General features: G+C 42.2%; 1 protein-coding gene across 2 annotated transcripts in view; it reads right to left on the bottom strand.

Moving 5' to 3' along the window:
• CDADC1 (cytidine and dCMP deaminase domain containing 1) overlaps positions 1-12,092 on the bottom strand; it is a 40,034-nt gene that overhangs the window by 3,895 nt on the left and 24,047 nt on the right. For both annotated transcript variants that reach the window (XM_073613175.1, XM_073613174.1), the window contains exons 7-8: positions 7,612-7,801; positions 1,344-1,406 (exon numbers count right to left, since the gene is read on the bottom strand). In XM_073613175.1, the coding sequence (XP_073469276.1) occupies positions 1,344-1,406; positions 7,612-7,801 (253 nt within the window). The remainder of the gene's footprint in view (positions 1-1,343; positions 1,407-7,611; positions 7,802-12,092) is intronic.

Genomic DNA, 12,092 nt, shown 5'->3' on the forward strand with positions numbered 1-12,092 from the left:
AGCTCAATTGCAAATGCAGCAGTTAAAGTGTTAAGGTAAACCATTTAACACTGACAGGGGTGTTTACAATGGTCAGCTTTTATTTATTCATGTAAAACCTTTATCTCAAAAGAAAAAAAAACAAAAAAAACGTTGCCTTAAAGTGGTTGTAAACCCACCAAAAAAAACAAAAAAACCTGCAAGACAAAGGCATAATGAGCTAATATGCATAGCATACTAGCTCATTACGAAAAGATTTACCTTAGATCAAACCCCCCACAGTAGTCCGGCGACATGTCTCCCGGCATGTCTCCTGAAGGTATTTCCGAGTATCGCGTGCCCCGGCGCTGTGATTGGCCAGAGCTGTCACTCCCGCGCACACGAGGGAGTCGCCGGTAACGCCACATCAGCTGAAGAAACAGCACGCTCGGTCAGTTTCTTCAGTGCGCATGTGCCAATGACGTCGTCACATGCTGATACAGTTGATATCTCCTAAACCATGCAGGTTTAGGAGATACCCGGGTTACCTACAGGTAAGCCTTATTATAAGCTTACCTATAGTCAAAAGTGGTCTGTAAGGGTTTAACTGCAGTGCGAGCTGTTGGCTTCAATTGTTAATATATCTAAATCTACATCTAACATTACCCTCCACTCAATGCTGCTGTTCAAAGGTGCCCCTTCTGTGCTCCTTCATCCAGAGTGGGGGCACTCCAATACAGGAAGCGTGTTACTGGCCAGATCACATGGTGAAACAGAGGGGGGGAGCCTAATGTAGCCACCACATTTAAAGTGATTGTAAAAGGAAACATTTTTATTAAAAAAAAAATAACAAACATGTCATACTTATCTACTTTGTGCAGTGGGTTTGCACAGAGCAGCCCCCATCCTCCTTTTCTCAGGTTCCCCGAGCCACTTGCTGTGAGGGCACTTGTGCATGCTAGTTTCTGAGCCAGCTATCTGCCTTCATAAGACACAGAGCGTGGCTCAGCCCCGCCCCCCGCTCCCGTCTCTCTGGCTGTGATTGACAGTAGTGGGAGCCAACGGCTCCTGCATGTCAGCCAATCAGGCGGGAGAGACCCGGGAGAGCCTCGGGTCTCGTGCACATCACTGGATTGAGATCGGGCTTAGGTAAGTATTGGGGAGGCTGAGAGGGGGGGGGGGGAGCTGCACAGTTAAATTTTTTTACCTTCATGCATAGAATGCATGAAGGTAAAGAACCTTCAGCCTTCACAACCACTGTAATAATTGGTAAGCTGCAATACATTACATTTTTGGCTTTGGGTTTAATACTGATTTATCACAATAGTGGGCTAGGTAGCATACAGTAGAGCTGGAAAGCTACAAGCAATTTAGAGCATACTCACTCTCTCCTCATAGATGGAATCAGATGAATTATCAAAACAAGAGCTTTGCGGGTTTTTCTGCCACTGTTAAAATAAAACAAGGTTTATGAATATAGCCACAAAAACTTTTCAAAACTTAGTTTATAGAGACATTGTCACATTGCCCATTCAGGACAGTAATGCCCCATACACACGGTCGGACATTGATCGGACATTCCGACAACAAAATTCATAGATTTTTTCTGACGGATGTTGGCTCAAACTTGTCTTGCATACACATGGTCACACAAAGTTGTTGGAAAATCCGATCGTTCTGAACGCGGTGACGTAAAACACGTACGTCGGGACTATAAACGGGGCAGTAGCCAATTTTTTTTTCGTCTCTTAATTTATTCTGAGCATGCGTGGCACTTTGTCCGCCGGATTTATCTACACATGATCGGAATTTAAAAGATCGGATTTTGTTGTCGGAAAATTTTATAGCAAGCTCTCAAACTTTGTGTGTCGGAAATTCCGATGGAAAAAGTCTGATGGAGCCCACACACGGTCGGAATTTCCGACAACAAGCTCCGATCGCACATATTCCGTCGGAAAGTCCGACCGTGTGTACAAGGCATTACAGTTTCTGTGTCACCCACCCCCATCCACTTTGAAGTTTAAGTTTTGATGTTTTAAGCTGATTTAAAAAACTACTGAGCTGGGTGGAAAATGATTGGCTATCCTATCACATGCAGTCACTATTTGGCAGTGACACTGTACTCAGGCAGTCAAGGGTGCCACCGCTGACTGAATACAATAGCTGTCAGTGAAGACTCCTCCATCCACACTGTTTAGTGTGATGCTGCAGCTGTCCCTTGCTGGCTTCAAAACAGATCTAAGCAATCATGTGACCATTGATCACTGAGTTCTTAGTCTTCCTAGAGCAGAAAGTGGTGACTTACAATCACTGTTCTCTACTCGGCCAGTTCCAGGCTGAAGAGGGCACGGGTGCAGCTGGCTTCAGCTGTGAGCTAAAAGGCAGCTGTCTATTAGGCAGCTGGGTGAAGGTGGATTCCAACATTATTGTCAGGATCCTTCCAGAGCCTGAAATGGCTCTGTGATGTCAGCTGACATAAAGCATGCTGTTGGCTATTTCTGGGTCAAGGGAGAGCAAAAGTGAGTGTACTCTTATGACCCAAAAGAGAAGTAGAACCAAAAAAGCTTTTGCCATACTTCTCTTAACTTTCCACTGTTTCACCTTCCTCCACTGCTACCAGCACACAATATACAGGGTTTTCGTGTATAGGGAGAATTTTATCTCTTCCCATTAAATAGAGCTCAGGCCTAGAGGCCTATGGCTAGGCCCAAACATTGCCATGGTCATCATACCCTGTTAGGCTGCTTTCACACTGAAAGCACGACCATTAGTGGTAAAGAGCCACTTGTTTTAGCGGCGTTTTACCGCTGTTTAAGCGGCTATTTTGCACTGCTTTCCGGCCACTAGTGGAGTGATTTTAACCCCCCAAAAAAGGGGGTTAAAAACTCCTGTTTTGCAGCGCTTTCAAAGTGCTGCCCATTCATTCCAATCAGCAGGGCGTTTTGGGAGTGCTGTATACAGCGCTCCCAACCTGCCGCAAAGATGCTGCTTGCAGGACTTTTTTTCCCGTTCTGCAGGCGCACCGCCCCTGTGTGAAAAGACACACTGGATTGAATGAGAGGCTGTTTTCAGGTGCTTAGCAGAGGCTATTTCTAGCGCTAAAGCACCAGAAAACCGCCCCAGTGTGAAAGGGGTCTTAGGCTTTGAAACCAGCTGGCACATTTTGGTGGCAGCTATGATTAAGGAAGAAGTGGCCTGGGAGCATTGGACAAGTATCAGTGTGTTGGTAAGGCCTAAACACAGACAGTGACTGTGTCTCTTTTAAAAGACCTGCATAGGGAGGCAAATTTAGCTTCCTATTGGTGACCATTGATTCTAAAAATAATAATAAAATTATTAGATAATCCAGGATAACACTTTCTCGGTTGGTGGGCCAGAATAGGAATGCAGTGTCGGAGTTCTGACTTTACTTCTAACTTTCCTTATCTCTAGGGCTGTGGGAAATGAACCAGGCAATACTAAAGCCAGTGACAGCAAGGCACCTAGTGTTTTCAAAAGAAGGTCATACATAGCAGCCTATATGTTTCTCCAGTCCAGCTTTTCTTTAACTTTTAGAGGGGCAGCAGAAAATGGCCCTATGCATCATACTGTACTTGTACATATCTTATAATCACCAGGTTTTGGTCGCAGGTTGTAATCCTATTCTTTTTTAATTGCATAATTTTTATTAACACCAATTTTTAATTTACAACACTTAAACAAATACATTCATATTCAATATATACAGATGAAAAAAAAAAAAAAGGATAGACAAGGATGACTGGGACCGTATAAATTTCTATATCCAATAAGGGGTCCTAGAATGTCTCCGTGCAGGAAAACGGCTATAAACTGAAAACACACTGCTATAGAACCCCCGACCTGATTCACAAATTTTCGCTCTCAGTTTCTGATCAGTGCTGGCGATGAGGAAGTGAGACGGGCACGTTCCTCCATATTTGGTGGAGCTGCCGTCACTCCAGCCATTTTGGCATAAGGTACATGATGTAATCACAAAGGTATCCTCTCTCTCGCTGGAGTCCTCCCCAGCGCAGTATCTATTACACCTGTCTAAAATCACAAAAAAAAAAACCCTACTACAAATCGATTGCGATGCATATGATCAATGCTGCAAGGATGTGTGTACCAGTTCACTGGTGGTCTACTGGTGGGCAGTTGGTGGTGTCCTCAACCCCTCTGCCTTACCTGCTCCAGCCAACCCCCTCCCCCCTTTTTTAATTTATTTTATTTCTCCCCCTCTCCTCCCTGCCTATTCAGATTGACTGGCCAGGGCCCACAAAGGCTGTATATGACCTCCCCCACCACACGGTATGTATTATTAATGTTTAGAAATGGTTCATTTGATTTTCTTTTTTCCCTTTTTCTTGCTCACCTTCTGGGTTTTCCCAGTCTGAGCTCCACTGTAATTACATGCGCTTGTGACTTTGTAAACTACGCATTACCCTTTTTTCTTTTGTATCACCGTAAAAAATTCAATAAAATAGTCACTAGCAAACCAGCTGCCGCAGCTATACTACAGCACGTTGGCTCGGCAAAACCGAGCGACAACCGCCGGCACCCGCGATCGCTAGTGACAGAGCGACAACCAGGATATGTGTGTGTAAGCACACAAATCCTGGCTCTCTCAGGGGAGAGGAGACAGATTGTGTGTTCATACTAAGTATGAACACCAATCTCTTTCCTCTCCTAGTCAGTCCCATCCCCCCTACAGTTAGAACACACCCAGGAAACCTCATGATCGCCCCCTAGTGTTAACCCCTTCCCTGCCAATGACATTTATACAGTAATCAGTGGCTATTTTAAGTTCTGATCGCTGTATAAGTGCCAATGGTCCCAAAATAGTGTCAAAAGTGTCCGATCTGACCGCCGTAATATCGCAGTCCCGATAATAAAAAACAAAAAAAAAAACAAAAAAACAAAAAAACAAAAAAAAAAAAAAAAAAAAAACACACCACACAATTGCAGATCGCTGCCATTACAAATAAAAAAAAAAAAATAATACTAACAATGATATAAATCTATCCCCTATTTTGTAGAAGCTATAACTTTTGCGCAAACCAATTAATATATGCTTATTGTGATTTTTTTTTACCAAAAATATGTAGAAGAAAAATACATATCGGCCTAAACTGTAGCGAAACTACAAAATATTGCAGTTTTTTTCAAAAAAAATTTCAAAAATTTCACTTTTTTGTTTATAGCGCAAAAAAAAAAAAAAAAAAAAAAAAAAAATCGCAGAGGTGATAAAATATATCCAAAGGAAAGCTCTATTTGTGGGGAAAAATGGGATCTGTGATCATCCGAGTCTCCGTGATCACAGCGCGCGCACACCGCACGCCCTGCAGGGTGCGCATGCACAGGGGAGGACGTCCTATGACGGCCTCCCGGAAATTGAGGTGCGCTGTGGCCGTCATTCAGCTGTGGCCTGGACCTCAAGTGGTTAACCTGTGTACGCCATTCTTCATATGTTGGTACACTCGGGGATATCCACTTTTGTGCAATTAACATTCGTGCTACAAATATCAACTTGTTAATAGCTGTCCTAACTGCTGGTATATATGTTTATTTTTCTAAATAACCTAATAAACTTATTTTTAGGATCAATTTGTATCTGTGTTTGATATATCCGATTAATAGTATCCACTATTTTTTGCCAGTACCTGAACAATTTAGGACATTTCCATAGCACATGTATTAGATCAGCAGAAATTCTCCGGCACCGAGGACATTCGGATGTATCTAGTCTGCCCCACTGATACAATTTAGCTGGGGTCCTATACACTCCATAAACTATATATAATTGCGTTAGGGACTGCTGAGGTGATATTGATACTGATTGTACTTGTTCCAAAATATTTTGCCATTGTTCATCTGTTAAATCTCCTAAATCCTTTTCCCATCCTCTTCTAGCTGGACAGATAGCTTTTCCCTAAGATTGCCCAGTTAGATACCCATATCTAATAGAAATAAGGCGCTTCTTAGTTTGTATCTTTGCAAGAAGATTTAATAATGGCATAATTTGTATCTTTAAATTTGGTCTGCAAAGCATGACGTTTTTGTAAATATTGAAAGAAGATATATGGGGCAGAGAATATTATTTTTGTAATTCTTAAAATGTTTTTAAAATTATTATCGGAATATAATTGTGAGATATATTGAATCCCTAGTCCTTTCCACATCTCAAATCCTTCCAACTTATTTATCTCCCTATGCTTTATATTCTCCCATAAAGGGGTGTGAACTGATATATCAACGTATTGCATTATATATCTAATTTCCTGCCATATTTTATTCATCAGCACTAAAGTGGGTTTTTTAACAACATTCCCAAGAGAACCAGATTGCTGCTGAGCTATCAAATGGTTATGGGAAGATCGAGTCAACAGTACTGATTGAATTGAATCCATCCAATCTATACAGCCCCATCCTATCATCTGTTGGCGTTGAGAAGCAATAAAATACATCCTAGCAGTTGGCATAGCTAATCCCCCCCCCCCCTCTCTAGGAAATTTTAATTTAGAAAGCTTAATTCTAGGATTTTTACCCTTTCATAATAAGATAAGAAACAAAGTCTATTTTTTTTAAACCATTTAAGAGGTATCCATATTGGGGAGTTATATAAAATATAAAGTAGCTGAGGATCCCAAAACATTTTAATCAAATTTGCATGACCCACCACCGACAAAAGGTAATTTAGTCCATATTTTACTCTTCCCCCTAAAATGTATCTAATAATGGCGGCAGATTAAGATTCAAACATTCCTCTGTTTTAAAGGAAACCCATATACCAAGGTATTTAAAAGACGTAACTATATTATGCTGATTTATCTTCTGCGGTAATGTTGGGGACATCTCCTATTCTAAGATAGCCTTACATGTCATTTAGTAAATATTCAAAATTCATCCTAGCTCATGTTGACAAAACAGAACTTTGCTACTATTTATTTTGTAAACTGGAGACTCTTATCTTTTTTCATATTGGAACTATTAGCAATAACATTTTTTGTCCCAGTTAGGCCCGTACAACACAGAGCAGACTCAGCCAGGAGTCCGCCTGCTTAGCGGGGAATCTGTCTGCTGATTTCAGCTGAGCAGGTGGGTGGCTGGTCCGTGCCCGCTCTGCTTATGAAGAACAGACACAGCCCGCTCTCTTCTATGGGCGGTCACATGTAAATGGATCCCCTGTCTGTTTACACCTGACTGCCATCCAATCTGTAGATGGATGGGGATCGGATCCTCATCTGTCTGTTTTTAGTGGATCGGATTGGATGTCGGCAGGTGTGAACAGACACGTCCGTTTACATCTGCCACTCCATAGAGGATAATGAATGGTCCGACCAGGTTTGCTTAAAAAAACTGACAGGCAGACTTGATCAGTTCGCTCAGTTTGTAAAAAGGGCTTGAAAACCAAAGTTTTTATAACTGTACCTTTCATGCAGTTTTATTTATTTATTTTTTTTTTAGACAATTGCACACACTTGCCACATAAAAAGAAAATGACTTTTGGTAAAGAACAAAAATGAGCTTGAAAAGAAAAAAGGAACTGCACAAGATAAATGCATTAGTGTGTATAAAATGTTGAACGAGCTGCTGTAATTTCATCAATACGGCTGCCCCTAATAGCTAAAGTGACAGGTTCACTTCAACACTTACTACATATTTAGTGACTCCCTTGAGTTCTGCAAACTTCATGTATGAAATGTCAGCCTTCTTCTTTCCAATATCCACATCTCCAGCGTAGATCTGTTTGATTCCGGAGCCTTTAATCAGGGGAACACATTCGTCACACGGGCATTTTGTCACAAAGATCATGCTGTTTTCATCCGGTTTAATCTCATTGTATCTGCAAAGGGATTGGGAATACAGTGACATGATGAAAGCTGAAGTAACAGGAAATATAAGGAATAGGTAAAGCTGGGTATTCACTAGTAGAATTTGGTTTAACATTTTTCATTGTAAGAACATTGTAAAAAGGTTTGTTGATTATTCTATTAGTGGGGTCAAATCGAAATTCGTTTTCAACCGCACTGGCGAGAAAATTCGAAGGAGCATAGTTACATACATAGTAGGTGAGGTTGAAAAAAGACACAAGTCCAACTTATGTGTGTGATTATATGTCAGTATTACATTGTATATCCCTGTATGTTGCGGTCGTTCAGGTGATTATCTAATAGTTTCTTGAAACTATCGATGCCCCCCGCTGAGACCACCGCCTGTGGAAGGGAATTCCACATCCTTCCCTCTCTTACAGTAAAGAACCCTCTACGTAGTTTAAGGTTAAACCTCTTTTCTTCTAATTTTAATGAGTGGCCACAAGTCATGTTAAACTCTCTTCTGCGAAAAAGTTTTATCCCTATTGTGGGGTCACCAGTACGGTATTTGTATATTGAAATCATATCCCCTCTCAAGCGTCTCTTCTCCAGAGAGAATAAGTTCAGTGCAACCTTTCCTTGTAACTAATATCCTCCAGACCCTTTATTAGCTTTGTTGCCCTTCTTTGTACTCGCTCCATTTTCAGTACATCCTTCCTGAGGACTGGTGCCCAGAACTGGACAGCATACTCCAGGTGCGGCCGGACCAGAGTCTTGTAGAGCGGGAGAATTATCGTTTTATCTCTGGAGTTGATCCCCCTTTTAATGCATGCCAATATTCTGTTTGCCTTATTAGCAGCAGCTTGGCATTGCATGCCATTGCTGAGCCTATCATCTACTAGGACCCCCAGATCCTTTTCCATCCTAGATTCCCCGAGAGGTTCTCCCCCCAGTGTATAGATTGCATTCATATTTTTGCCACCCAAATGCATAATTTTACATTTTTCTACATTAAACCTCATTTGCCATGTAGTTGCTAACACCATTAATTTGTTCAGATCTTTTTGCAAGGTTTCCACATCCTGCGGAGCAGTGTGGAAAATTTTTCTTGAATGTATGAATTTCTAAGAGTGTATGTGATTTGTAGTTTGGTAAAGCCTATTTATTCCAAAATTGCATCTTAAAATCAAATTAAATCTTGAACTACTTTTGAATGACTTTTGAACGTACTAAAAATTTTCATTAAAAATTCTATCAGTGTATACCAAGCTTTACTTATGCTTCATACAAACAGCGAGTTGCTTTCAGGAAGTGGTATTGCTTTACTTTTCTTGATCTAAATCTTGTGTTTCTGTCTGCTCAAAAAACCTTTGGAAAAGATTCTTATCAAGATTAGCTATGTGGCTGAATTCCTATTATTATTATACAGGATTTATACAGTACAGCGACAACAGTTTGCGCATCGCTTTACAACATGAGGGCAGTTAGAATACAAATCAATACAGTAATCAGAGGGTCCTGCTCATTAATTCCTATGAAATTGTTCAAGGCTGTCCCATTTTAACCAGCCATAGATGGATCAAAATTTGACTGGTTCAGCAGGGATCCACTGAATTTCGATCCATCTATGGCCAGCTTAACCTTGGGTGGGTAGTAAACTTTATGTCCAAAAGTTTGTGAACAATTGACCATTGCATCGAACTATAATGGGCAAAAGTATGTGAACATTCCACCAAAATACTGGGTGTGCAGTTGTTTTCAGTAAAGTGTACTGTTAATGCTAAAGAATACAAAGACTTTTTAGACAACTGTGGGCTTTCAACTTTTTGCAAGAGTTTTGGGGGGGGGGGGGGCCTTTTCTGTTCTAGAATGACTGTTCTGTTGTGCACAAAGCCAGTTCCATGCAGATATGGGGTTTATTTACTAAAGCTGGAGTGTGCAAAACCAGGCTCAGTTCTGCATAGAAACCAATCAGCTTCCAGGTTTTATTGCCAAAGCTTAATTGAACAAGCCTTTAGAAGCTGATTGGCTACCATGCACAGCTGCAGCGGATTTTGAGTGCACCAGTTTTAGTAAATCTACCCTATGGCATGATTAGCTTTGTGTGGAGGAACTGGAATGGTAAGCCTTGACCTTAACACAACCGAACACATTTGGGATAAATTGGAATGGTGATTGTGAATCAGATCTTCATATCCAACAGCAGCATCTAACTCACAAATGTTTGTTTGGCTGAATAGGCACAAATTCCTATAGACACACTCCATAATCTTATAGAAAGCCTTACCAGAGGAGAAGAGGCTTATTAAGCAACACAGAGGTACCATGGTTTGCAATGGGATGTCCAGCAAGCTCATACATGCATTATGGTCAGATGCACACAAACATCCGGACATATAGTATACATTTTTACCCCTCTTAGTAGGATGCACTGATATTTTTTAGACTCTACTAGATCTAACTCTTGAATATATAAATTGTTAGGGGTGTTTGAAAATTGCCTAGTAGTATTTTATCCTATATGGGAAAAGTTTTAGATAAGAATTTTGTATTTACTGAACTATTTTTCCTGTCGCATCATGGCAGCATACACCTATGGGTTGTGGCTCCGCCCCCGCAACCTGATAGGACCGCGTAGCTATTAAAGTCTGAGAGAGCCCCTGCCCCAGCATTCTCCTTTTTTTCCTCACCTGTCAAGGACCGAAAACATGCATCCCTTACCTAAAACATTCGCCCCAGCCAGGTTCTAGCCTCTCCTGGGTGGAAGTCCTATCCTGTACAGCCTCTAAATGAGCTCAATGGAAGGAACCCCACTCTGATGGTCTCAGGGGTATGTTACAATACATTACAAACCTTAAACAGGTTTATGGATCGCAGCGGTCTCCAGCTCCTTTCTGTGCACCTGTGGGTAACTTCCCCTCCTGTCTGTCTCCATAGCTCCAGCTTGTCAGGACATCCCACTTTCCAGCTTCCAAAATGGCGTCGGAGGCCTCAGAGCGCATCTGAGCATGCACGAGCGTGACGTCATCACGACGTCATCGCGACGGCGGCAAGTTTAAAAATGCTGTAATGTCAGCATTTTCTTGTCTCTTCTCTCCTGAGCCTGTAAGGGGGAATTTTGACCGGATTTCTTTTGCTACTCTACCCAGCTGTTCTATCCTGTCTCTCTCTTGCTATCTCCACGCCCAGGTAAGATCTATGATGGTTTTTTCTTTGCTTGTTTACTATCTGCTATCCCATGCATGCTAAGCCACCTATATAATTATAGGTTGATTCATCACCTTTCATGGAGACCGTTGCCCAGGTAGACCATCGCCAGCCTACTAGGTAAGAGGGGATGATGGGTAAGTATGAAGAGAAGGAAAAAGAGAGCCCTCACTAATGTTGTTTAAATTGAACAGCCCCACCAGGTCTTCCAGATCGTCACATTCAAGACGAGGGGAGCCTTCAAGAAGGAGCCGCTCAAGCCACAGGCAGAGTCGCTCAGAGCGCGGCAGAAGTCGCTCAAGTCGCAGGAGGAGCAGATCAAGTCGCAGGAGAAGCCGATCAAGATCAAGGCATAGTCGCTCCCACCACAAAAAATCCCCTGCGCGCAGGAAATCTCCTGTCACCCAGCCTTCCCGTCCACCCGGGAACTCCTGCTGGATCTGCGGTGCTACAGCACTTCCAGACAAACTGGCCTGTCGCACATGCTTCATTGAGGCAACTAAGGACAGAGAAACAGAGGCAAGAGAACCAATTGATCCATCACCACAAGTCGCAGAGCCAGAAGCCAGCAGACCTATACAAAGTACCTCATCCACTGCCCCATCATCATCAAAGACGTCAGACCCTCTCTCTGACACTGATGATCTAGAGGCATCCACCGGCTTCGACTTCTCATTGATCGACCCATTCGTGAAGTCAGTAAAAGAGGCGATCGACTGGGTGGAAGAAAAAGAAACTCCTCAAAAAGTGAGGAAATACTTTCCAAATCTTAAAAAAGACCCAGAGAACTTCCCGTTCATTGAGGAACTTGAGGATCTAATTAAGGATGAGTGGCAAAAGCCAGAGAAAAAAACTGGCCTCAGCAACAGATTATCAAAACTCTATCCACTTAAAGAGCCTAACGTCAACCCACTAATATCTCCTCCAGTGGTCGACTCCTCCCTAATGCGCCTCGCCAGGCACGTAACACTTCCAATAGAGGATGCAGTCACATTCAAAGACGTCCTGGATAGAAAGATCGATCTGGATCTTAAGAGAACCTACCTCTCGGCAGGTGGCGCTTGCAGGCCAGCAATAGCATTGGCTGCCGTCGGTAAGGCTATCTCAAGCTGGTCC

The sequence above is a fragment of the Aquarana catesbeiana genome, linkage group LG02 (assembly GCF_042186555.1).
Source record: "Aquarana catesbeiana isolate 2022-GZ linkage group LG02, ASM4218655v1, whole genome shotgun sequence".
NCBI lineage: Eukaryota > Metazoa > Chordata > Amphibia > Anura > Ranidae > Aquarana > Aquarana catesbeiana.